The sequence below is a fragment of the Ogataea haglerorum genome (genome assembly GCF_019207285.1).
Source record: "Ogataea haglerorum isolate 81-453-3 chromosome Unknown 81-453-3_NODE_2_length_903871_cov_94.662503, whole genome shotgun sequence".
Taxonomy (NCBI): Eukaryota; Fungi; Ascomycota; class Pichiomycetes; order Pichiales; family Pichiaceae; genus Ogataea; species Ogataea haglerorum.
The window spans coordinates 125,776-151,604 of record NW_025065152.1 but is presented as its reverse complement, the minus strand read 5'-3'; the positions used below and the strand labels follow the sequence as shown (position 1 = coordinate 151,604).

Below are 25,829 nucleotides of genomic sequence, written 5' to 3'. Positions count from 1 at the left end.
CTTTAGCATCTAATTACACCATCGTAACAAGTTCTTCTGCGGAGGTTGGGTGAATAGCCACGCAGTCGTCAAAGTTGGCCTTAGTTGCTCCCATCTTGATAGCTACTCCGAATCCTTGGAGAATCTCGGACGACGCATCGCCAACAATGTGCAGCCCAACAATCTTCTCGTTCTGGCTCTTCACACAGACAAGCTTATACGCGGTCGGAGATTTGTGCTCAGACACGGCGTAGAACATCGATGTGAACTTAGATTCGTACACCTTGATGTCGGCCTCCCCGTACTTCTCGATAGCATCCTTCTCGCTGAGGCCGATCGAGCCAGCTTCAGGATGGGAGAAAATGGCGGAAGGCACGTTCTCAAAGTCCTGTTTTTGAGTTCTGAACGCCTCTGGCCCAAATAGTCTGTTTGAGAGTTTACGGCCGGTGGCAATAGCCACGGGAGTCAGCTCAACTTTGCCCACAACGTCTCCCAGGGAATACACGTTTTTGACATTGGTCTCTTGGTACTCATTGACAACGACCTGGTCCTTGGAGTTGAGCTTGAGGCCGATCTTGTGCACATCTAAATTAATAAGTGATTTTCTGCCAATGGTCCAGATCAGCTCGTCAACAATGATGCTCGACTCGTCGTTCAAAGTAACCTTCTTGGAGCCGTCGTCAAGCTTCTCAATCTTGGTCACCTGCGACTGCTTGTGAACGTTAATTCCTTCCTTGACGTAATGGTCGGTGATGGTGTTCTGGATGATAGTGTCGAATTTACGCAGAACAGTGTCACCTCTGATGATCAAGTGGGTTTCTGAGCCCAGACCGTTGAAAACTCCAGCCAACTCCACGCCGATGTATCCGGCCCCCACGACAGCCACCCTCTTTGGCTGTGTTTCCAGCTCGAAAAACCCATCCGAGGAAATGCCGAGTTCACAACCTGGAATCTTGCTTGGAAAGACAGGAGCGCCTCCGGTAGCAATTAGAATGTGGTCGGCAGTAAAAGTGGACACCTTTGACTTGTCCTCCTTGTGGACGACTTCGACCTTGCCGTCATCTGTGAACCTCGCAAAACCAAACAGATAGTCCACACCTTCTTTGGTCAAGTTCCTCTCGTAGATTCCATTGAGTCTCTTGATGTAGGCGTCTCTTTTCGCCTTGAAACCTGACCAATTAAAGTTGTCCGCAAGCGAGGGATCAACATCCTCAAAACCGTAGTCCTTGGCAAGTCTAATCTTCGCAGCCATGTCTGATGCGTACCACATCACTTTCTTTGGAACACACCCAACGTTGACACAGGTACCTCCCATTTGCTTAGCTTCGATTAACAGGGTGGACGCCCCATATTTGGCAGCTCTTCTGGCAGAGGCAACTCCTCCAGAACCTCCTCCAATGACTAAGTATTGATAATGTGAACGCATTCTTTTTAGCATACCTTTTTCTGAGGTCGCTTTTTCGAGTAAAAAAATGTTTTTCAACGAATATCGTGTCTAACTCTACATTATTAATCCACATTTATAAGCTATGAGTGACGAACATCCAGAACAGCAGGGCAACTTGTTTAGTGCTCAAGATGTGGAAGAGCTTGGTGACGACGACCAATTGGACGAAGAAATGAAGGAGGACAAGGGAGACAATTCCAACGAAGAGCAACAACCTCAGGAGCTGGAAGAGGACCCAGCCCTGGCGAAAATGCCTCCCATTTTGCCCCAGTTCCCTGACCTAACGAGAAGCGATAAAACGCTCGAAGAGGTGCTGCAAATGATGGACGACGAGGAGTTCACGCCGATCATCCCAGACAGCGTCACGGATTACTATCTTGCCAAAAACGGGTTCCAAACATCAAACGTGAAAATCAAAAGGCTTCTGGCGCTGGCGACACAGAAGTTCGTGAGCGACATTGCTACCGATGCATACGAGTATTCCAGAATCAGATCGAACACGGCCGTGTATAACTCGTCCAATCCACACGTGAGGGCCCGCGCCCTGATGATGGCGACATCGAACATGGCAAATGCGCCAGATGAATCGGTGGAGAATGGAGTTCAAGGCGCATCTGGGTCTGCTGGCGAAGGCCAGTCCAGCACGGCATTAAGTGGTGGCAGCCAGCAGCACAACCAGAAAGTTACTTTGACCATCGACGATCTCAGCAGCGCTCTAGACGAGTACGGCCTCAACATCAACAGACCGCAGTTCTACAGGTGATTGCGCGAGCGAAAGCGAGTTATGAATATAAAAAACCATATCGTCATCAAAACATTTCAAATGAAGGGAAGCATCTCCGTTTCCAGGAATCAATGCCCCAGTGAATAAGACCTTCTTCACTGCCAATGACCAACGAACTACTATCGTGGACTCGCAGGACGTCCAGCCCGCAGATTTCGACACTACTATCGAGATATTGCACGGTGTCCTCATCGAGAGTAACTTCTCCAATAAAATGCTGAGGGCTCTCGAAATGACGTGGTGCAGGCTCGTCGCTCGTGTCGTACTGGAACCGGCGGGGCTGATTTGCCCTGTCGTTGAGAATTGAACGCATTGGGGGACGCTGGCCCAGGCGGACTCCAGCGCTCTGCGAGCTGGCTTGGTCAAGATGTGCTGCGTCCAGGGCCAGTACCTCCTCTATGGACTTGACGACCGGCTGGTTATACGTGGATGCCTCGGAGTCATGCAGAACTCTTGGCAGCAGAATCACCTGGTGTTTCGAGTAGTCTCTAGTATCCACCACATGTACACGTCCCTGATGTTCGGAAATAAATAATAAATCTTCGGTTCCGCCACTAAACTTGCAAACCCTGAAGTCTCCACTCGCGTCGAGTCTTGTAGAGTGAATTTCGTGAAGGGCATGGTCTTGGCGTCTGACATCGTACACCAGGTTCGCTCCATCCTGGAAGCAGACACTGAATTGCATTCCCGAGGAGCTCCAATCGGTAGATATTCCGCAAAGATAGTTTGTCGATATGCTCTGTTGTCCCTTGACGTTTGCCATGTTTTCGTCAGAGTGCAACACAAACACTTTGGACGAGTCTCCAACCGCTATCATGCTTTTGGAGTCTGGCGAAATGCTTGAGTGGTTTAGCGGAACACCAACATTGATGTTGATCTGCGACTGGGCCAGACCGTAATTAGTCACGTCTAGTAAATACATATTGTGATCGTTGTTGCAAAGAATTGCTTTGTATGCGGAATTGGATATTTTGTACAAGGAAACGCAATTATTGATCAGAGTCCCCACATTCTTATTGATAACGTTGTCGTTGACTTTGGTGTACAGACCGAAAAGGCCACGACAGCTTCCAAGGGTCACTCCTTGAGGTGTTGCACTGACGACTCCTCCAACAGCAATCAGGTCGTCTTTCTCCTTCAGACATCGTGGAGAAGTCTCAAACTTGGTGATAGACTTGAGGCACTTGGTGGCCGTGGAACCCCCGTTGCCCTTGCGGGACAAATCAAGAGACATAAGGTTGTTTCCAGACGGGAAATATACTGACTTCGTATTCGACGCAGAGCACACCAGATCCTTCAGTTGCCAGTGGCTCATAGTGATATTGATGTTGTAGTAACTGGAACTGGGAACGAGGAAACTAGGGGTTGTTCCCTGAGATACATATTTTTTTGTTTCCCGACTAATCGTTAGCCAACTATGAACAGACCTGCACTCACCTTTCGGGCGTGGTTAAAGTATCAATAGTCATGATTTTCGAAAATCAAAGACTCCTGATATTTATTTTTATGTAAGTTATTAATTGCTTATCACTCACCCTATTCCATCACACGCCGGCAAGGTGACCCAATATATTACGTAATCAACCGTCAATTTGTAATCGTGCGATTATTGCCTGCCACACGCGACCTCAAAGTGTCTGTATACATCTCTGCACCGCAAAATCCATCTTTTGTTTGTAGGCCAGCAATATACATTCCAACGGCGATGGCATCTGTGGTTTATTTTCTCGACAGCAAGGGCCGTCCGCTGTTGTCCAGGGATTACAAAGGGGATATTCCAGTATCTGCAGTTGAGCGCTTTCCGTACCTCCTAATCAATAATTCCACCAACACTGAGAGCTTCGACGATGGGTCGGCACGGCCTGTGCTTTACGACAATGGCATCAATTACGTATACTTGATGCATAAAAACCTGTTCGTCCTGGCTATGACTCGCCACGACACCAATGTCTTCAACATCATGTCATATTTGCATAATCTCGTCAAGGTGTTGGAGAGCTATGTCAAATCATTGGAAGAAGAGTCTATCAGGGACAATTTCTCTATAATATACGAGCTACTGGATGAAATGATGGACTTTGGAGTTCCACAGATCACTGACACCAAGATCCTCAAAGAATACATCACACAAAAGTCCTTCACGCTCGAGAATGTTATTGCCACAGCTACTGGGTCCAAGAGCGGCTCCTTAATTCACCAGCCGCCAAAACAGCCGCCTGCAACGCTTACCAACTCCGTTAGCTGGCGGTCGCCTGGCATTTTCTACAAGAAGAACGAGGCTTACTTGGATGTAGTCGAGTCGATTGACATGCTCATCAATGCAAAGGGACAGATGCTGAGCTCCGAGATCCATGGAGCCATCAAACTCAAGTCTTTTCTTTCTGGAATGCCAGAGCTTGTTCTGGGTCTGAACGACCGTTTCCTCAATAGCGGGCTGAGCTCAATCAGGGGTGAGACTAGAGACTCCAACAACACCAAGGGTATAGAGGTGGAGGACGTCAAGTTCCATCAATGTGTGAGACTCTCGAAGTTTGAAACGGACAGGATGGTGTCTTTCATTCCACCTGACGGCGAGTTTGAGCTGATGAACTACCGTGTCCATTCGCATACATTGAAGCCGCTTTTCATGATCGACTACAAAATGAAAAACCATTCCAACACTAGAATAGAAATTATGATAAAGGTGAAGGCAAATTACAAAAGCAAGATCAGTGCCAACAGACTAGAGATACGCATTCCAGTCCCCGAGGACGTCGACTCGCCAAAATTCCACTATAATAAGGGCTCCATCAAATACATACCTAGCGAGTCTGTGATCTTGTGGAAATTCAAAAGGATCGACGGAGGCAAAGAGTACGTGATGATTGCAGAGCTTTTGCTTCCGTCCGTTCACGACGCCACCAGCTTGGAGAACTTCAAGAAGAGGCCAGTCAACCTCAGATTCGAGATGCAAGGGTTTGTGACTAGTGGACTCCAGATCCGTTATTTGAAGATTAACGAGCCCAAACTTAACTACCAGAGTTACCCATATGTGCGGTACATCACACGAAGCGGAGATAATTATAGTGTCCGTGTTAAATAGCCCCCGGAAAATAAATATTCTTTCTGAGGAATATTTTTGCAATATTTTGCAACCTTTTCTGTAGTGTGCCAGATTTTCCATTTACACATGGATCCAAAATTGGAGGAACGGTCTACCGAGCTCAAAAATTTGGGAAACCAGGAGCTAAAGAACAACAACTTTGATAAAGCCATCGAGTTGTATACCCAGGCGATAGACATTTTTCCCACGGCGATTTTATACTCCAACAGAGCGCAGGCCCAAATTAAGCTTGAAAACTATGGTCTAGCTATCGAAGATGCGAACCATGCGATCAAACTGGACAAAGACTACCTGAAGGCATACTATAGACGTGCAGTGGCCTACAGTGCGATTTTGGAATACAAAAAGTCTCTCTCGGACGTCAAGATCGTTCTTTCGCGGGCGCCGTCCGACAGAAATGCCCAGCTATTGGAAAAACAACTAGTAAGAATCATCAACCAGATTAAGTTCGAGAAGGCCATTGCTGTGGAGGAAAAGGGCTCTGCTATTGCCAGTCTCGACCTTGATGCGTTCACCGTTGAAAGCAGCTACCAGGGTCCTGACCTGGACATCAAAGTGGAAGACAAACGAGTGAGTGTTTCGATGACTCAGGAATACGTCTCTAATATGGTGGACTTGTTCCGCAAAGGCGGCAAGATCCCCAAGAAACATGCTTTTGCCATTGTGGCTGCTGCAAATGAAATTTTCAAAGAGCAACCTCCGATGGTCGAGTTTGGTCTCAAACGGCCCGCCACTGCTGCTAAGGAGCTACAGTTGGAAGAGGCAAAGAAAATCACTGTTTGCGGAGACACCCATGGTCAGTTCTATGATGTGCTGAACCTGTTCAAACGTTTTGGAAAGGTTGGAAGAGACCACATTTATCTATTTAATGGAGACTTTGTGGACCGCGGTTCTTGGTCCTGCGAGGTTGCATTTTTACTGTACTCGCTGAAATTGCTGTATCCCGAAAATATCTACATCAACAGGGGAAATCACGAGACGAACGACATGAATAAGGTGTACGGTTTTGAGGACGAGTGCAAGTACAAGTACAGCGAGAAACTATTTTCGTGTTTCAGCGAGTCGTTTAATTCTCTGCCGTACGCGTCTCTAATTGGCCAAGAGTATCTTGTCATGCACGGTGGGCTTTTTTCTTCTGACGATGTCACTCTGGACGACATAAGAAAGATCGATCGGTTCAAGAACAAACAGCCTCCGAAGGAAGGAATTGAGATGGAACTACTGTGGACGGACCCCCAGGAAAGCAAGGGGAGATCTGCTTCCAAGAGAGGAATTGGAATGCAATTTGGCCCGGACGTCACTGCGGACTTCTGTGAGAGGAACAAGCTCAAGGCAATCATTCGGTCCCACGAGGTTCGCATGGGAGGTTACGAAATAGAACACAATGGCAAACTAGTGACGGTATTCAGCGCACCAAACTACTGTGATATGCAGGGAAACCTGGGCGCAGTGATCAACTTCACGCTCAAGGGTGACGAGTATGAGCTGGAGTACGCAACCTTCACTCATGTCGACCATCCTAATATTCCTCCAATGAATTACTCCAAAAACAACTTTGGGTTCTAAATATGTCTGATCTCTTAACGAGGTCTCTAGAACGCTCTAGAAACAATGTATTCAAGATCATGTCGTTCTCGAAAAGGTTGTAGAGGGAGACAATCTGGGTGGGGCATTAACCTCCCTACAATATATACCTTTTCTGATATAATGAGTATGAAAAAAAAAAAATACGAAAAATTCTCCCTTTTATACGCTGGTGATGCAAGCGACCAAACACTTGATTTTCGTTTTCGCACTTCTCACCTCTTTTCTGGATGCTTTGGCCATCTCAGGCAAGCTGGACTTGCCCCAGGAGTCCCTGGCGGACCCTGCCCGAGCTTGGGTGTCTTTGTCTAATGAGACATGGACTTCTACTTACCGTCTCAATCGACGTGGAGAGTTCTCTACGATAGATCTAGAGCCAGGCAACTACTCCCTTGTGTTACGGTCGCTTGACTTTGCGCTTTCAAAGACCAATTTCTTCCGAGTCGAAGTCAATGGCGATTTCGAAGTATTCGAAGTGTATCCAGGAATCACTGCTCCTGCGAATCCCACTCCGCTTAAAAACAAATTAAACTTTACTGCCGATTCCATCGTCATCAAGTCGTTTGCAGATGAAGACCAAACGGCAGGGATTCTGAACATGATACCGTTCTGGGGACTCCTCCAACAGTATCCGATTATAGGTTTTGTGCTAGCTGCAATGACATTGATTGCCCTGCTACCGACCTTGATAGGCCTGATTGACCCCGAATTTACGCAACGTGCGCTTGAAGTACAGCAGCAAGCCAAAAAGGAAAACAAGGCAAAGCGTGCTTGAGGCCGTCGATCATATAGCTTAAATTATTCTGCCCTGCGCCACATATGGAAAAAAATTTGTTTGTTAACTTCAGAGGTGATTCGAAGGATCTGGATCACATGGATTTATAAACTGCCGAGCGCGTAACCTGCTGAGATTCATGCCTGTGGCTGAAAGTGCCCGCAGGGTGCTAAAAAGCAGCCTATTCGACATAAAAGTGGTATCGCTCTGTTGTTCTTGGTACTTCATCTCCAGTCTTACTTCGCAGTTGACCAAGCACATCCTCAATGATTTTGACTTCCCCGTATTTGTGGGCGAGTTTCAGTTCCTGTGCAGTCTATTACTTGGTCACATCACTATCTTTCTTCTCGGGAGATTCCCGCACTTGAAATCCGCAATTTTGGGAAGCTCAAGGTCCGGCACAGGCTTTGTTTTTAATAGACGATTACTGAGAGTTTTCTTTCCCATGGGCACTTTCCAGTTTATTGGGAAATTGCTGAGTCTTGCTGCAACTTCATTATGTCCCGTGGCAACCGTTTCGTCTATTAGGGCTTTGGGTCCTCTACTGACGGTTATGGGATACCGCATATACTACAAGGTCCGCTTTCCATCTTACACCTACCTGTCTCTCATTCCCCTGGTCTTAGGCGTCGTTATCATCGTTGTATCGCAGTCCGGAGACAAGGACTCTACAAGGGGTACCATATCGGACCCACAACTCAGCAGCCAAGAGGACGGAGAAAAAACCATGCTGCGAGTAATGCTCCTGGAAAAGTCCGATTACCTCAAAGGTATAGCATTTGCGTTCGCGTCCGCAGTCATTTTCGCGGGCCAGTCAATATACGCCAAAAACGTTGTCACTCCGTCATCATACTCTGGGGCTCGAGATCCCGGATCGCTCGCCATTAGTAGGGGGTCGTCGGCGAATTCCGATGTCGAAAAATATGCTGCCTCCTCAGAACACCCAAAGCACAAAAGATCCGGGGAGTACGAAGGTGCTCTTGAGAAGCCAGACAAACTTACAACTCTTATTTATTGTGCAACGTATGGGATGCTATACTCGATTCCTGCGTTCATCACATATGAGTGCTACGAGCTATTTTTCGGCGTCAGAAAAGTTTCGGAGTCCACATACGTCCCCAACTACAGCTGCATACCCTGGACCATGCTGGTACTGAACGGGATTAGTCACTTTGGACAATCATTGTTGGCTTTTCATATTCTTGCTCTGTTGCCCACGGTCACGTACTCGATCGCCGCGATGATGAAAAGAATAGTCATTATCAGTGTAAGCATGATCATTACCGGCAAAAGACTCTCCTTGCTGGAGATCACCGGACTGGTGCATGTTGCTATTGGCCTCTATTGTTATGATCGGTGGGGGTCAAAGCGCTAAAATAGATTGTGCAATATGTACTAACTTTAACACCAGATCATTAGTTTATTTTGACTGGCTGCTGCCAGCTCGCCGCGTCCAATGACCCGGCCTTCACCGTTCAGCTCCAAGTTGAGCTTGAGTTTGAGGCTGGTGATCTCCAAATCTCCAAACATGCTGAACTCGCGTAAAATGTTGATGCGCCAATCTTGGTCCAACATCAATTCCACTAGCTTTATTTTCCCGCGGAAGCCAAGAGCCAAAATCGAATGGTGGTTCCACTGATGGTGTTCGATGCTAGGAGAGTGGTTGAGGTTTGCCTCTCCAAAGGTGATGGACAGACACTCTTCATGTAGAGGCTGTTCCAGCAGCAGCAGTCCATTGATCGTCTCAAGTCTCAATATATTTTTCCTGTCCACCACTGCAATGAGGGCATGCTGGTTAGATATTTCAATAAGCTTACCATTCTCAGTAATATCTCGCATGTGTTTGCGTTGCAGGAGGTCCCACAACTTGACTGTTCCATCTTCACTATAGCTCAGGAGAACCGAGTAAAAAGTATTCACCCTGACCTGGAGCACTCTGGATCGGTGTCCTCGTAGAACTCCAAGCTGTATTACCTCCTCAGATCCTCGTACCCAGCTCGTTTCGGCAGATTCTCGCACGTTCATTTTCTGGGCGTTTCTCAAACTTGTCAACTTGTTCGAGGTTAGCCTGTATATTTGCAGGGTGCCGTCTTCAAAACCAGCCACGAACTCGTCAAGGTTTAGAATTTCCAATGCTGAGATCATGCTGGTTCTCACGTTCTCAAATACAACGTGGTTCATCAACACCGAGTTGCGGCCGACTAGCTGCAGTTTGAGATGCTGGCTACCTCGGGTGAAACGGTCTCGAGCTCGCCATTCCATCTTGACAAAATCAAACTCTATAGTGTCTATGTTGAAAGGAGCATCGATAATTGATAGTGGCAGCTCAAACAGTTTGGTGGGGTCGAACTTCACCTTCGTGTGAACTTGCTTCCGCGGATGAGGTTTGTGGAAAACTTGAATTGGGGTTTGCCCAAAATTGTGGATAATGTTCACTATCACATTCCTCTCTCTCTCGTCCTGAATTTTGTCTAGGTCTGCGGATCCCTGGTAGCTCAGATGATGAAACACGTTCAACGAGTCTACTGCGTGCTTTCCCCGCTGCTTGAACCCGAACACAAGATCAATCCACTCGTGCAGATGCGCAGAAACATAGTCGCTCTCTAAAGCCTGTTTCATTTTCTCCACAAAGATCACAGGGTCATTTTTGGCCCATGGAGGCAGACGTACATCGCCAACTTTGGTGCCATCTTGTAAATGGCCAAACTCAAAATTGTTGGAGTTGAGCAAGAAGTCTGGGAGATAATAAAACTCGGGAATCAGTTCTCGGACGTCTGTGGTATGGTCTCGGGACGCACTGTACCACGTCTTCACCATGGAGTGAAAAGTTCTATCAGCATGGTCAAATTTGCCTCCCTGAAGCAACAAATACGATTGCACAAACGGCTTGAGGCGAATGAGATAAGTTGTGACAATCATTGCCGACGAATAATGCGTTCCGTAATGAAACGGCGGTGAGTCGGGCGACATATCTGCCGAGGCATCGTATCTTTCTCGAAATTGGGCGGCTCTCTTCTCTGTCTGCGCCCCCATTGGCTTTCCAAGGTCTCTAAAAGTGGCAGGATTGGTCAGATCAAGTTCCTCGTTTTCGTAGTCCGCAATGACAAACGGGAAGATAGGATACTGGGTTAGATCGTTGAACGTGCGACCAGCAAGTGTGTTCACGATGATCAAGTAGTAGAAGTTTGATATTTCGCCCTTTTGCCACTTCCTTGTTAATGAGCTGAGCGTCGTTGACGAAGCCACAGAGGTTATTGCACTGACAAGCTTGGCCCCAATCGTCAACGAGGATGAGGATGCTAGGGTGAGAGCGTCTTCCAAAATCGTGTCAGGATACCTGGCCGATACTTTAGCGGACAACACATTGAAAATCCCATCTCTTGTTTCCTTAGAAGCACAGGTAATTAGAAAATTCGAACCATCGATGAAAAAGAGCTCTAAAGCCACGTCTCGCAGAAGAAATGTCCGCTTGCTGATAGATGCAAACTTAGCCAGCTCCCATGTCTTAGTTTGATGTTGCGATGAAGGAGCTTTCGAATTGCCACCCGTGATCAGCTGAACGTACGAGTCCCTCTCGTTCGGAGGAGCATCTCTCAAGTCCACAACTTTCTTATCTGAGGTCATAAAATAGTTGCCAATCATGTATATATGAAACTGTCCCAGAATAAATATCGATTCAAGCGTTTCAAGACCCAATATCTGCGTCACATTGAGCATCTCAACAATCTTATCGCCAACGTACAAGCTCCGGAGAATTTTGCGGTTCTTGTCCTCCTGTACGAGGTCAACGTCTATCTGTTCTGATAGAAGCTCGTATTCTTCTGCAAGTTCATTGTATTCTAGCCCAGGACTCTCCTCTGTGGGGATATCATCCTCCGTCAGGCAGAGCTGTTTAATCATCCGCTTGCGCATCCGGTCTGGGCCCTCAGTAGAGTCCAACACAGCTGCGAATTTATAATTTTCCACTGGAAGCTGTGACTTGATGTCGTTGAAGACAGCGATAAAGTAGTTGAGATCATCCATATCGTCCTGGATGTGTCTGTTGAACTTTTTAGTTTCTGCCTGTTCTATTGTCTTGCTCAAGAGAATGATATCTTTGGAGTAAAGCTTCTCTATTTTTTCGTTGCTATCTGAAAGTCGAGACGGAGCCATTTCATCTATTACTTTCCTAGTCACCAGTTTCCCTTGTTGTTTTCGAACGTGCAAAAGATAGCTCTCATATGTTTCGTCGATAACTTTGCGAAGACTAAAATCGTTATCCCAAATACCCCTGATCTCCTCATCATTGAGTGACAAAAACTTCTTAAAATAGTCCCTTATTTTGGCCCGCTGGCTGCTGTTTGAGGATAAGCATGCAATCACAGATCTGACATCTATATCATTCATGAGCTGAATCCGAAGACAATTTAAAGCTAGACTCGATAGAGATTCATCGGGAAGAGTCATGCACTGAAATAAAGATGCAACTATGACAGACAAGTTCTCATCCCCTGCGTATTTTGAAAATAGCCTCTGATTCGCCATGAGCACAGAGCAGCAGATTTTTGTCTCATTCGATGCTGTTCCACGGCTTTCCTTTTCCTTAACCGTTGCCTTCACCAGCAACTCCGTGAAAAAGTCGCAAAAATGCCTTTTTGTGGTTTTTAATTTCGAGTCTTCGTCGAAGTTCAATATAGGACTTAGTCTTTCCAGCACCGAATAATAATCCGCTTCTTCAATAAGGTGATGCTTTGCCAGCTCCATAATTCTTGAAAGCAACTTGGAAATGAATCGCGTGCGGCAGCTTGGCTCCAGTTCGTTGAGGTGTGTCAGGATTTCCGGCAATATTATGGACGTGAAAATAGCAGGAAACTTTTGGTGAAGTGCGTCCACTGCAAGTGATTCCGTTTTTCTAGCGTTTCTTTCAATCTTAGCCTTGAATAATTCTCCAACAAAATCTTTGTAAGGAGCTATGATTGAAGAATCGTGCGTGTTTCTAATCTCATAAACCAGACGTAAGAATGTTTGGAGCCATTGGATATGATTTGAGGCTACCATATTGAAAGACATGTTTGACTCAAGCAGGTGCTGAATTTTTCGCACATACGATGATATTGTTTCAGAGTCTAGCTCTGATTCTGATAATAACGCGTTCACCAATACTAAGAATTCAGGCATGACGACCTGGCTTTTCTCTGATAAAGATTGCTTTCCGAATGCAAGAGTCATGATCAGATTAATCACTTCAAAATTGTTGTCCCACTTCTTCAATAGCTTAAAAAGCAGCAAAAGCTCTGATTCGTCAGCAAAAGACTTATAAAGCTTGGTATTAAACAGCAAAACGCGTTTCAAAAGTCTCAAGCTGGTTTTCACCACATCTGAGTTGTCGTTATCAAGAAGCAATAGAATCCACTTCGTGGATATAGATTTCATTATGATTTTGTAGCCGTGAAGGTTCGACATCAATGTTGGATCTTCGACGACAGATTGAATGGCTCGCAAGACAGTTAGTCCGCATTTTTTCTGTAAACCTCCCAAATCCCGGACCCTCAAAGAGTATACCACATATAGGGATAGTGCCTTAATAGATTCTGTGGAAGGGTTGTTTCTTACCAGTATTGAGATTGTGTCATGTAATAAGGGCAGCACTCCCTCCTCAAACAAGCCGTACTTCATAGCCTGCACGAATCGTTTGATAATTTTCATGTCGGCCAATTGTTGGATGTTGTAGCTGTTGTAACGACTGTCATGAGCGAAGACAGAGAACTGGAACAATAGAAATTTGAAAGTGTCTCTGACGGAAGCGTCTCCAACATGATCAATGGAACCCGGCTTCCATATCTCGAAATCGACAATGAGGATTCTGTATGCAAGAGCATTGGCCAAGGTTGAGTCTATCGGAGATGTATCATTGTATCCAACAAAACGCAAAATAGCATCTAGGACCGTAAGGTCCAAAAATGGCTTTTTTGTTTTCAAAATGGTGGCCACTATGTTGTAGCCGGAGTTCATCTCAAACTCTTGTTTCGAAACCGGGTCTTTTGACAGCAGCGCAAATAGAAAATCGAGGCATTCGACGAGGGAGTTAGATGTTTTGGACGTCTCCAACAGTCGCAAACAAACAGCCATACCACCAATCGAGTACAGTGAGTTGAGCAGCAAGTTCGGTTTCCAATGAATGGTCGAGCTGATTTCTGCTGATGAGTTGGCGTTGATGTCAACTAATATGGAACTGGAGCTGATGCTGATGTCTTTCGATGTCCTACCGTCCATATTTTCCTGAAGTTTCAAATCCATCACCAGCTTTGATTTTTCCGAAAGACAGCGCTCGAGATGGTTGCCTTGGTAGGTACCAGCAAATAGCGGGCCCAGGTGGTACGACAGAAGGATCCAGCCATAGCTGACACGTTCGCTTAGAAATAGTAGGTTTATCAACTCGAAGTGCATCCCGTGGAGTCCCTGTATATCGAAGGACGTGGCACGGCCGGATTTTTTGTATGCCAAATTGATTGACTGTACAAAGTCACCATTGACATAGAGATCGATGTAGGATCTGCGCTTCTCCTCTTTGTGCACAAAAACAACGTGATATTTGCGTAGCGGCTCAAACACAAATGCCTCGAATGTTACACTGTCTGTTGATGTGCTGACTAGAAACTTCTGCTTCTCGAAGGAGTAGGTGAGAAGTGTGTCTTTGCCGTTAAGAATGAACAGAGAGGACGAGGAGGGCTGTTCGTGTGTTGGAGTGTATTGAAACCAGAATTGGATTGTACAGTTGATGATTGAAGCGTCGACCGAGACCGAGTGTTGCGATGTAGGTAAAAATAAATACGAGCGGTGCGAGTCGAGATGCTTTGTGAATAGCCTTTGAAAAGAGATGGCTGAGCCGGGATTTTGAATGGAGTTTCTGTACAAATCTGCAGCCTGCTGGAAACTGAGGCCGAGTTCAGAGATGGACTCGAAGAAGTCGAGCACCAAAAGGTCTCTTTTGTCTCGTGTCTGCTTCGCGCAGTAGTCCATTAGCGATTGGCACAATGCTTCGGAATGCAGTCTTATCTTGTTGATTGGAGAGATCTGGGACAAGTGGTGGAGCAATGACAGAGCCAGATCTGACTCGGGGTTATTCCTATGTGACAGTGCTTTAACTACGACATCCTTCAGTATTGAGGCACGCTCTCGCTTCAACAGCGGAATTGATCTCAAAGAGTCAAGGCACTCGACTAGCACCGACTCCTCAGACCCTACCAGCCCGGAAAACTCAAAATCTCCTTCGATACAGGAGGACAAAAGGTCGATCATGAAAGACAAGGTTGAGACCCATGGATTCCTCCAAAATCAATAATTTGAGCCGCGCACTTCTTCTCCACTATCTCGAAAAATCTTGACAAGCAAGAAGATATATATCATCTGAAAAAGCGGGATGGGTTTCGAAGAGAGCGAGGATATCCTGCAGCCATCCGAGCAGCCTTTGGAGGCACCAGACTCGCAGCTTGCCCAGCGGCGTGCGGAGTACGTGAAGCTCGTAGAGGAGTCCTTTTTCGATCTGAGAGAAGGAACCAAATACTACGGCGTGCCGAAAGAGTGGCTCAACATTTTTCTGAGAGGAACACCTGAAGAGGCGGCGGATCTGGGACCTATCAACACAAGCAGCATTTTGGATCATACAGAGCTTTGCATCAATCCTTCAACTAGTCCAGAGTTTGTCGCAGAGCAAGTCTTTGCGAAACTTGTTGAGTGGTATGGCGTGGATGGTCCCTCTGTCGAGCGGCAATTATTCATGGACAAAAAAGATGGCCAGCTCAAGCTCGAGACGTATCCGCTGTATATAATTCCGCATCTGCTCTGCAATAACCCGGAAACCATCAACAGATACAGATTGGCCGGGGCAAAGCCGTTTCTGATATCTGCTCTTAGCACTGCCAGGGACCTCAAGCTAGCTGTGAAAAAACAGTTCGACATAGGCAAAGGCACCACGAGAATATGGAGAATCACGCCAGCAACTAGATTGCCCGTGATCCTCACTCCTCAGGACCTGTCAAACGTCAGCTCGAAGACGCTGATCCCAGCAGGAAAGAAATCTGGCTCCATAAAATTGGAGGATCTGAACATCACTGAACGCAATATTCTCATCGAGATTCAACAGGAGGACGGAATGTATCCAATGGACACATCTTCAACGGTTTCGCTTGGTTCAGGTTTGGTTGGACTCAATAATCTGGGGAATACCTGCTACATGAATTCCGCTCTGCAATGCCTGGTTCATATCCCGGAGCTCACCCACTACTTCTTGTATGATTATTATGAGAAGGAAATCAACAGAGACAATCCCCTAGGAAACGATGGAAAGGTGGCGACTGCTTATGCAGGCCTGGTCAAGCACTTATTCGATAGACGCTTTGCGGGCCCCTCAAGCTCGTTTTCACCAAGAGATTTCAAATACACAATCGGATACTATAACTCGATGTTCGCAGATTATCACCAACAAGACTCACAGGAACTGATTGCTTTTCTTTTGGACGGACTGCATGAGGATTTAAACAGGATCCTGAAGAAACCGTATGTTGAAAAGCCAGAGCTGCAGGACGAACACGTCAACGACCAGGAAGAAGTGCGGAAATTGGCACAGAAGTGCTGGGACAGCCACAAGCTGCGGAATAACTCCGTCATTATCGATCTCTTCGTGGGACTGTACAAGTCGACTTTGGTGTGCCCTTCTTGCGGCAAGATAAGTATTACGTTTGATCCTTACAATGATCTCACTCTACCATTGCCCGTTCATAAGAAATGGATAGGCAAAGTCAATCTTTTATTGGAGGAAGGTTATCCCAAAAGTCTGGAGGTGGAGCTTCCCAAGTCCTCTACGTTTGCTGACCTCAAAGCATACGTTGCAGATAAATTGAAGGTGCCTATTAATGAGCTGCTCGCCGTTGAGGTGTTTCAGTCGCAAGTGTACAAGAACTTTGAGGCCAAGGATTCAGACACACGCTATCTGCCTATTTCTGACTTGATCGGGCAGAACGACGAGATATGGTTCCACCAGATCAAACATAAGCCAGGAGACTTGATAGTCCCTGTTTTCAATACCCTGTCGGACTCTAGAAACACTAAACCCTTCGGCATACCATTTTTCATCACTGTTACGAAAGATGAATGCTATTCGTTTGGCAGAATAAGAAAGAAGCTGGAACAACGCTACAGCCAGCTTTCTACGTTCAACTTTTTTGGTTCGAGACGGCAACTGCAACATCAGGCTGCAGAATTTCCCGGGATTGAGGATGGCGATGATGATGATGTATCTCTGGCCGATCCTGAAATACCCGGAAATTATGCTTTTAGTGTGAGGGTGTTTGATTCCTCTCGCGAACTCAAAATTGGCAATAGATACGGCAGAGGCCTCTACGGTTACTCTAGGTATCCCCAGGAAGATGAGGAAGACGACTCTTTGTGGATTCCTCGCACACATAATAATTTCAAAGGTCTGCCCGACCTGCTGGAAAAGGTGGAAGAGAAGAAACGGAGATATTATTTATATGGAGCCGGATCTACCAAGACGGTCACCAGTGAGGACTCTACTCCGGGGATCTCTGGTGATGGTACTGATGAAACCAATTTGATGGATAGCGACGCTAGTGAACCGGATCTGGCCCCATTGACAGAGGAGGCCAACGGTATGCAAATAGATGATGAAGAAAAAGAACAGCAGCAGCATTCAGAGTCTGAGCTAGAAAGCATTTCAAGACCACTCATTTGCGAAAAAAATGCTCTGGTCTGCGAGTGGGAGCCCACATTTTTTGATTCTTTTTTCACAGGAATTGAGGAAGATGGACAGGGAGGCAGAGAGACATGGTCAAACCCAGAGGTACTGGAAAACGTTGAAGTCGAGGAAAACAAGCGCCTCATGGCCGAAAGCGAGCGGAAGAATATATCTCTGCATAATTGCATGGAGATGTTCTCGAATCCGGAGATTCTAGGAGATAATGACTTGTGGTACTGTCCAAACTGCAAAGAGCACAGACAGGCAACCAAGAGAATCGAGATCTGGTCTGTCCCAGACATCCTTACTATCCACCTAAAGCGATTCGAGAATACGAAAAGCTTCAGCGACAAGATAGATGCTGTTGTGGAGTTCCCCATCGAAGGTCTCGATATGTCCAAATATGTGGTTGATTCTGCTGGGCAAGAGATGTTGTACGATCTATTTGCGGTCGACAACCATTTTGGCGGGCTTGGCGGGGGACACTACACGGCGTACGTCAAGAACTTTGTTGACGGAAAATGGTACTATTTTGACGACTCACGGGTGTCTGTCGTGGACCCTACCGAGTCCATCAGGGGCTCTGCCTATCTGCTATTCTATCGGAAGAGAAGCAGCCAGCCTCTGGGAGGCGAGTTCTTCCGCCGTATGATGGAAGAGATCGGACAGAAAAACACGGAAAACCAGAAGAGACTGCAGGAGTCCGTGAAACTGGACGCTCTGAGAGCAGACAGCATAGACGAGTCTCCGACGCCGATGGAATCCTCGAACACTACAGAGAGCGGGGCCAGCGTTACGACGACCGCAGACGTTGCATCTGACGAGAATGAGCAAGGCTATAATGAACTGAAAAGCGAGCGAAGTGATGAGACCGAGTCGTCAGTCTCGGATAACCTTATCAAGCGTCGCAAAAAGATGCTGGGCGATGGCCACATCGATTCGACAATCGGTTCTCCGGCTAGTGACATGGACGACAATGTGTCCACGTTCAGCGGAAATGCCATCGCCCCGGCAGACATTAATGATGGAGCATATGGTGAGTTTATTTAGAGTATAGCTGAATGCATGGTGCGGTATTTTGCTATGCAGAAATTTTTCATATATTTTGTTATACTTTACATGTCACAGACCGCGTCTCTAAAACTCAATCGTTTTCCGCCAGACGTCCTGGCCCGGATCGCACCCGATATGCTACTCCAAAAGTATTTGCAGATCGGGCTGCGTCCGTCATTGCGCAAGTTTGACGAGTTTAGGCCGGTCGTAATCAGTTGTGCCGGAGTTGGAAGGTACGAGGCTAGCGAGCCAAACGGCGACATCAACGGAGTTGGAAGCGTGCTAGGGTCCTCGATAGTGAAGTCGGGCAAGACTACTGCCATTTGTTTGATCAGCGGGGCGATTGTCGAGGACGATCACGAGCTGGTTAATGATTACAGAACGAAGCTCGAAAAAGACATAATAGACAGCGACACACATAAAGATAATAAGAACGCCAGCGTTTACACAGAGGTTGAGATTTCACGTGGCGCTAGTGGGCCACCGAACGAGGAGGAGATCGCGGTCTCGCATAGACTGTACGAAACCATCTACCATTCTGGTCTCATTGAGCGCGACGCTCTAAGGATCCGGCTTGGGTATAAGGGGAGCGAGGAGCTGGAACAGGAGTTCGTGCCACACACAAACTACTCGTTTGTGCTATACGCTACCATTCAGGTCTTCTCGCGTGCTGGTCCGGTATACGACCTATGCTACGGGGCATTAATTTCTGCGCTTCGACAGACTCGTCTTCCCGCTGTGTACATTGCCGAGAAACGGACCGAGGCGGGGGTTCGTCGGGTGCGAGTTGAGGAATACGACCTTGTGTGTGAGGCCGAGAAAAACGAGCCTCTAAAGCTGAACGAGAACAAAATAGCTTGGAGTTCGACGTTTGGGCTGGTGGAGCTCGACAGAGACGTTCCTCATGACGAGGATAAAATGGAGATTGATACGGACGGCAAGATTCTGCTGGCAGAGCTGGAAGGCGAGGCGGAAGAAAACATCGATACTCGGATTACAGTGAGCTCAAACGGTAGCACGTTAAGCGGCCTTAGCGTATACGGAGCTGCCGGTGTCACGAAGGAGGATTTGAGAAAAGCATTTGATTTGGCCAACCGCCGCGCCCAGTATGTGCTGAATAGTAGAGAGATGGAGATGTGATATTGGGACTATGTTTTCATGCTAGAGGTATACAAGTGGAGAACTAAATCTTCTTCTTGGTGGATCTGAGGTTGCGCTGTCTTGGGACGGCCAAAGGCGATCCGGTGTTGGAGTCGTAGTTGGACTGCAAAGTTTGCTTGTCAAGATAAACGTACTCGTTAACTTTGGCTGCAACACCACCTCTAACCCTGCGGACAACTTTGGCTTTCTTCGAGCTCTTTTTGTACACCTCAATATAGAATGCGATGAACAGAACAAGGTAGGACGAGATGATAATACAACCACTGATGGTGGCTAGAGGCGTGCCGGCACAGTCACCGCAATGAGGCAGCGACGGAACAAAATTATGGACGACTTTCTGGTAGGTGGCAAAGTAGATGAAGGAGAGGTCCAGAATAAACTGGATGATCTGGAAGCGCGTAACCCATTCCTTCCACCAGACGCGGATGCTACGCGCAGCGAGGAAGTAGTACCAGTACATGACGACGTGGACGAACAGGTTAAGTGTGATTGGGACCCATGAGATCGAGGTCAGGCCGATCAGCTGTGTGTAGCACAGAAGGGCGGTGGCACCATGGTGGTAGGTGTGTAGAAATGTTAATTTTTTCTGTTTCACCACCAGGAAAAGAGTGTCAACAAATTCTGTGAACTTGGTGAGGTAGTTGAGGTAGTACAAAACCACCATCTGCTGAGTCCATGCACCGGGATCGCAGATGGCGTAGTAGAGCCCGTGTTTGTGAATCATTGGAATCAGTTGCTCGGCCATAAGAGTCACGAGCGTAAGGGACAAAATAGTGAGAAGTAGATTATGGAGTTGAAACAGTCCGTTGAGAACCAACGGTCTCACGTTGTTCGCTTTCAATATATGCTGTCCGCCAAAGATGATAACGTAGTAGAGAACGATGGCACCCAGGACTGGGACCGGTGTAGAGAAAAAAGTTTCTCCAGCGACAAAGTTAAACTCGCTAGGAACAAAGCGACCGCCAGTGAGCTTTGAGACCAAATGATCGAAGAGATCGAACAGGTAGATCCCGAAAGGGCGGTCAAAGGAGGGCGCGGGAAGAGCTGAAAGCGACATTATAAGACTTTATAGGTTCGTGTTCATATAAAGTGCAGAGGGAAGAACAAATTGAATTCTAGTTATTCAACGATTTCTGTTTGTTTATTTTTTTGCTTGTCCTGTTGAAAAATGCCAGATTTGAACGAATGCGTTCATAGTCGGTACATGTGACTGATTGCATGTGACCGAGTGAGCTAAAAAAAAAAGAAAAAACAAAACGAGTTTCACAGAATTTTCGAAACGATGCACAGCCGGCCTCGTACAAACGGAAACAAAGTTTAGCGATACACGCAAAAAAATTCAGCCACACGCTTTTTCTGTTGTTTTTGTTTTTCTCCGAGCAGACTTATCAGCAATTATTACATAATACTAAATTTTATCAGTTATTCGGAATAAAAATAAACGAGCCGGCAATTTTCTGTGCCGAAATTCTCTGCTTCCGCCTTCAAATCTGGGCCTTAACTATTGTAATTCGGCATCGGAAATCGCATAGTGGAGAATAAATTCCGAAACCCGAACCACCCATCTACCGAATTCCTCGCATTTATTAAGAATTTAGGCCGTGCTTTTGCGATCTTCCATGCTGCTCCCCTAATTGTCCTCAAATATAAAGGTATCTGCTTTTGCTCTTATTTGAGTTAACCATAAGATGAGTGAAGATTCAATCAACGTTCCCGCGGACATCGACAACCACGAGGCTCAAGTCTACGAAGGGTTTGCCGATGCTGCAGAGAACCAGGTTCGTGAATTAGCCAGAGAGTTGACCCATCAGAGTCGCACCTCTCTCTCAGAATCCAAAAAAGGGAGCGTGGGTGATGATCTTATTAGAACTCTGACTTCCATGTCCCAGGTTCCTGGTGTCGAGCCAAGCACGGCAGATGACCCAAGACTGGACCCCTTTTCAGACTCGTTCGACTCCAAGTTCTGGGTCAAGAACGCTCGCAAGCTTATGCAATCGGATCCTGATCACTACAAGCCAACATCGCTTGGAATTGCGTACAAGAACCTGCGTGTGCAAGGTATTGCTTCCGATGCTGATTTCCAGCCAACCGTCCTGAATATCGGGCTGAAAACAATTAGAGACTACTACTACGACTACTTCAGAAGAAACGACGAGTCCAGATATTTTGATATCCTCAAGCCTATGGATGCTCTTATGAAACCCGGAACTGTCACTGTGGTTTTGGGAAGACCTGGTGCCGGATGTTCGACGTTGCTGAAGACCATCTCATCGCACACTTACGGTCTCAAAGTCGATAAGGACTCTGTGATATCCTATGATGGTCTTTCTGTCCAGGATATCAAGAAACACTACCGGGGAGAGGTTGTCTACTCTGCAGAGATGGATATTCATTTCCCGCAGCTCACGGTCGGCCAAACCTTGCAGTTTGCGGCCACGATGAGGACTCCGAGTAATAGAACCCCAGGTATCACCAGAGAACAATATGCCAAGCACATGGCCCAGGTGTACATGGCCACTTACGGTTTGAGCCACACCTACAACACTAAGGTCGGAAACGAGTTTATCAGAGGTGTTTCCGGTGGAGAAAGAAAAAGAGTGTCGATTGCCGAGGTCTCTTTGTGTGGAGCTAACTTGCAGTGCTGGGATAATGCCACCAGAGGTCTGGACTCTGCCACGGCCTTAGAATTTATCCGTGCTCTCAAGACGTCTGCGATGCTGTTGGACACAACCTCATTGATTGCTATTTACCAGTGTTCGCAAAATGCCTATGATCTCTTCGACTACGTCGTTCTGCTGTATGAAGGCTATCAAATCTACTACGGCCCAGGAACCGAGGCTAAGGCGTACTTTGAGAAAATGGGCTACGAATGTCCTGCTAGACAGACGACTGCCGACTTCCTGACGTCGATCACTTCTCCAGCAGAGAGAATCGCCAAAAAGGGTTGGGAAAATAAGGTGCCGAAGACGCCAAAGGAATTCAGTGACTACTGGAGAGCGTCTCCAGAGTACAAACAGCTGGTGGAGGAGATTGACTCGTACATCCACAATGCAGAGTCCAATAATCTCAAGCAGGAGTACAGGGAGGCACACGTTGCTAGACAGTCGAAAGCATCAAGACCTGCATCGCCTTACACCCTTTCCTATGGAAAGCAGGTCAGAGCTATCATGACGAGAAACGTTTGGAGAACAAAGGGAGACCCTTCGATTTCGTTGTTTTCGATCTTAGGAAACTCCATCATGGGTTTGATCCTGTCGTCTCTTTTCTATAACCTGAAACAGGATACTGGTTCGTTCTACACCAGAACTGCCGCCATGTTCTTTGCCGTGCTGTTTAACGGTTTCTCGTCGATGTTGGAGATTATGGCTCTGTTCGAGTCCAGAGAAATTGTCGAAAAGCACAAGAAGTTTGCATTATACCACCCGTCCGCCGACGCGTTTGCATCTGTTATCACTGAGCTGCCTACGAAGCTGATCACGGCCGTGCTTTTCAATTTGGTGTTCTATTTCATGATCCACTTCAAGAGAGAGCCAGGTCCGTTCTTCTTCTACTTCTTGATTAATTTCACGGCCACGTTAGTCATGTCGGGTATTTTCCGTTCCATCGGCTCCATCTACAGAACTTTGGCTGAGAGTATGACGCCCTCTGCGCTGCTGCTGCTCGCCCTGGTCATCTACACTGGTTTTGCTTTGCCAACTCCCTCGATGCACGGCTGGTCCAGATGGATTAACTACATTGACCCGGTGGCCTATTCTTTCGAGGCGCTGATTGCAAACGAGTTCCATGATGTGACGTTCAAGTGCTCGAGGTTCATTCCTGCATATCCGGATGCCAACCCAGCTAATCGCGTGTGTTCTGCTGTCAGCGCCGTTGCGGGTCAGGACTTCGTTGATGGCGACCGTTACATCTACGAGTCTTTTCGCTACAAATGGGACCACAGATGGAGAAACTTTGGTATTACTGTTGGATTCGCCATCTTCTTCACGTGTCTATACCTCGTTCTTGTGGAAAACTCCAAGGGTGCTCTGCAAAAGGGTGAAATCATTCTTTTCCAGAGATCGACGCTGAACAAGCTCAAGAAAGAAAGTTCTCCGGCACGTGACATCGAGGCCACGCCAGAGAACGAAAAGCCTGCCGGTATACAGGACGATGCTGACTATTCCGACGGAGTGGCCAAGCTCGTTGCCGGAAAAGACATTTTCCACTGGAGAGACGTTTGCTACGAGGTCAAGATCAAGAGCGAGACGAGAAGAATTTTGGACCATGTTGATGGCTGGGTCAAGCCTGGTACTTTGACAGCGCTTATGGGTGCTTCTGGAGCAGGTAAGACAACGCTGTTGGACGTTCTCGCCAACCGTGTCACCATGGGTATCGTTTCGGGCTGTATGTTCGTTAATGGAAGACTCAGAGACAGCTCGTTCCAGAGGAACACTGGTTATGTCCAGCAACAAGATCTGCATTTGAGAACGTCCACAGTTAGAGAGGCTTTGAGATTCTCTGCTTATCTGAGACAAGGCAAGGACGTTCCTAAAGCCGAGAAAGACGAGTATGTCGAGAACGTGATCAACATCTTGGAGATGAACAAGTACGCCGATGCTATTGTTGGTGTTGCTGGTGAAGGTTTGAATGTCGAGCAGCGGAAGAGGTTGACTATCGGTGTCGAGCTCGCTGCCAAGCCGCAGTTGCTGCTGTTCCTGGATGAGCCTACGTCTGGACTCGACTCCCAAACTGCTTGGTCTATCTGTCAACTTATGAGGAAGCTCGCTGACAACGGACAGGCCGTTCTTTGTACAATCCATCAGCCTTCGGCTCTTTTGCTCAAGGAGTTCGACAGATTGCTCTTCCTTGCCAAGGGAGGTAAGACCGTTTACTTCGGTGACCTGGGAGAGAACTGTCAGACGTTGATTGACTACTTTGAGAAATACGGTGCTCCAAAGTGTCCACCAGATGCTAACCCGGCTGAGTGGATGCTGGAAGTGATTGGTGCGGCTCCTGGTTCTCACGCTCTGCAAGACTACCACGAAGTCTGGCTGAAGTCCAGCGAGAGACACGCTGTTAGAGAAGAGCTGAGGACCATGGAAAGAGAGCTGGTCAAACTGCCTATCTCGACCGTGCCACATGCCCACGACGAATTTGCCAGCAGCCTGGTGCTACAGTACTTCCTGGTCACCAGGAGAGTGTTTGAGCAGTACTGGAGAACTCCGTCGTACATTTGGAACAAGATTTTGCTGACCGTCATTTCCGCGTTGTTCAACGGTTTCTCCTTCTTCAACGCGGGAACTTCTCAACAGGGCTTACAAAACCAGATGCTTTCGATTTTCATGCTTTCCATCATTTTGCTGACCATGGTCGAGCAGATGCTTCCGCAATTTGTGGCCCAGAGATCTCTCTACGAGGTGAGAGAGCGGCCATCGAAAACATTTAGCTGGGTTGCGTTTGTGTTCGCCCAAGTCACTGTCGAGATCCCATATAACTGGATTTGTGGAACCATTGCCTACTTCTGTTGGTACTACCCTGTCGGTTTGCAAAAGAACGCCTCTGCCGCACATGCTACCGCTGAGAGAGGTGGTCTCACCTGGTTGAACATGGTTGCCTTTTTCTGCTTCTCGAGTACCCTAGGACAAGCTGCTGGTGCAGCCATCGAGGTGTCTGATAACGCTGCCAACTTGGTGACTCTGCTCTTCAGCATGTCGTTGAACTTCTGTGGTGCTCTGATTGTCCCTACGGGATTCTGGGTGTTCATGTACAGAGTGTCACCAATCACGTACTGGATTGGGTCCATTCTCAGCGCTGGTGTTGGCGGTGTCAGTGTCAAGTGTGCAGAGAAAGAGTACGTGCACTTCCCTCCTCCAGCTGGCAAGACCTGTGGTGACTACATGAGCGATTATATCAGCAAAGCGGGAGGATATCTTCTGAATCCTTCTGCGACAGACGACTGCACGTTCTGCTCAATGAAGGATACCAACGCTTTCTTGAAAAACATGAACATCCATTTCGATCACAGATGGAGAGACTGGGGTATTTTCATCTGCTACATTGCGATCAACATCTTTTTCACGGTCTTCCTGTACTGGCTGTTCAGAGTTCCAAAGAAGGGTAACAGAGTCAAGGACGAGTCGTCTTTGAAGAGCAAGGGCGAGCAGCAAAGTTCAAATAGTGAAGAGGGCTCCTTGACTAAGGAGTAAGTAATAAGTTGGATTTTATGTGTAC

At 47.2% G+C, this 25,829-nt stretch overlaps 12 protein-coding genes across 12 annotated transcripts; 8 read left to right on the top strand and 4 right to left on the bottom strand.

The window, feature by feature from the left end:
- Positions 1 to 13: 13 nt before the first annotated feature.
- On the bottom strand, positions 14 to 1,405 carry KL911_000646 (uncharacterized protein; the record flags this gene model as incomplete). The annotated part of the gene is made up of 1 exon (XM_043200923.1): positions 14 to 1,405. The coding sequence occupies one exon, from the start codon at positions 1,403 to 1,405 to the stop codon at positions 14 to 16; it is 1,392 nt and encodes a 463-aa protein (XP_043056210.1).
- Positions 1,406 to 1,508: 103 nt separating this feature from the next.
- On the top strand, positions 1,509 to 2,189 carry KL911_000645 (uncharacterized protein; the record flags this gene model as incomplete). Its single annotated transcript, XM_043200922.1, has 1 exon — positions 1,509 to 2,189. One exon carries the CDS (start codon positions 1,509 to 1,511, stop codon positions 2,187 to 2,189), a length of 681 nt encoding a protein of 226 aa, XP_043056209.1.
- A 46-nt stretch (positions 2,190 to 2,235) lies between these two features.
- Positions 2,236 to 3,525, bottom strand: KL911_000644 (uncharacterized protein; the record flags this gene model as incomplete). The annotated part of the gene is made up of 1 exon (XM_043200921.1): positions 2,236 to 3,525. One exon carries the CDS (start codon positions 3,523 to 3,525, stop codon positions 2,236 to 2,238), a length of 1,290 nt encoding a protein of 429 aa, XP_043056208.1.
- Positions 3,526 to 3,915: 390 nt separating this feature from the next.
- KL911_000643 (uncharacterized protein) lies at positions 3,916 to 5,292 on the top strand (the record flags this gene model as incomplete). Its single annotated transcript, XM_043200920.1, has 1 exon — positions 3,916 to 5,292. The coding sequence occupies one exon, from the start codon at positions 3,916 to 3,918 to the stop codon at positions 5,290 to 5,292; it is 1,377 nt and encodes a 458-aa protein (XP_043056207.1).
- Positions 5,293 to 5,379: 87 nt separating this feature from the next.
- Positions 5,380 to 6,879, top strand: KL911_000642 (uncharacterized protein; the record flags this gene model as incomplete). The annotated part of the gene is made up of 1 exon (XM_043200919.1): positions 5,380 to 6,879. The coding sequence occupies one exon, from the start codon at positions 5,380 to 5,382 to the stop codon at positions 6,877 to 6,879; it is 1,500 nt and encodes a 499-aa protein (XP_043056206.1).
- A 193-nt stretch (positions 6,880 to 7,072) lies between these two features.
- On the top strand, positions 7,073 to 7,672 carry KL911_000641 (uncharacterized protein; the record flags this gene model as incomplete). The annotated part of the gene is made up of 1 exon (XM_043200918.1): positions 7,073 to 7,672. The coding sequence occupies one exon, from the start codon at positions 7,073 to 7,075 to the stop codon at positions 7,670 to 7,672; it is 600 nt and encodes a 199-aa protein (XP_043056205.1).
- Positions 7,673 to 7,811: 139 nt separating this feature from the next.
- On the top strand, positions 7,812 to 9,047 carry KL911_000640 (uncharacterized protein; the record flags this gene model as incomplete). Its single annotated transcript, XM_043200917.1, has 1 exon — positions 7,812 to 9,047. One exon carries the CDS (start codon positions 7,812 to 7,814, stop codon positions 9,045 to 9,047), a length of 1,236 nt encoding a protein of 411 aa, XP_043056204.1.
- Positions 9,048 to 9,073: 26 nt separating this feature from the next.
- Positions 9,074 to 14,950, bottom strand: KL911_000639 (uncharacterized protein; the record flags this gene model as incomplete). The annotated part of the gene is made up of 1 exon (XM_043200915.1): positions 9,074 to 14,950. The coding sequence occupies one exon, from the start codon at positions 14,948 to 14,950 to the stop codon at positions 9,074 to 9,076; it is 5,877 nt and encodes a 1,958-aa protein (XP_043056203.1).
- A 121-nt stretch (positions 14,951 to 15,071) lies between these two features.
- KL911_000638 (uncharacterized protein) lies at positions 15,072 to 18,455 on the top strand (the record flags this gene model as incomplete). The annotated part of the gene is made up of 1 exon (XM_043200914.1): positions 15,072 to 18,455. One exon carries the CDS (start codon positions 15,072 to 15,074, stop codon positions 18,453 to 18,455), a length of 3,384 nt encoding a protein of 1,127 aa, XP_043056202.1.
- A 69-nt stretch (positions 18,456 to 18,524) lies between these two features.
- Positions 18,525 to 19,598, top strand: KL911_000637 (uncharacterized protein; the record flags this gene model as incomplete). The annotated part of the gene is made up of 1 exon (XM_043200913.1): positions 18,525 to 19,598. The coding sequence occupies one exon, from the start codon at positions 18,525 to 18,527 to the stop codon at positions 19,596 to 19,598; it is 1,074 nt and encodes a 357-aa protein (XP_043056201.1).
- A 43-nt stretch (positions 19,599 to 19,641) lies between these two features.
- Positions 19,642 to 20,676, bottom strand: KL911_000636 (uncharacterized protein; the record flags this gene model as incomplete). The annotated part of the gene is made up of 1 exon (XM_043200912.1): positions 19,642 to 20,676. The coding sequence occupies one exon, from the start codon at positions 20,674 to 20,676 to the stop codon at positions 19,642 to 19,644; it is 1,035 nt and encodes a 344-aa protein (XP_043056200.1).
- A 631-nt stretch (positions 20,677 to 21,307) lies between these two features.
- On the top strand, positions 21,308 to 25,804 carry KL911_000635 (uncharacterized protein; the record flags this gene model as incomplete). Its single annotated transcript, XM_043200911.1, has 1 exon — positions 21,308 to 25,804. The coding sequence occupies one exon, from the start codon at positions 21,308 to 21,310 to the stop codon at positions 25,802 to 25,804; it is 4,497 nt and encodes a 1,498-aa protein (XP_043056199.1).
- Positions 25,805 to 25,829: the final 25 nt, after the last annotated feature.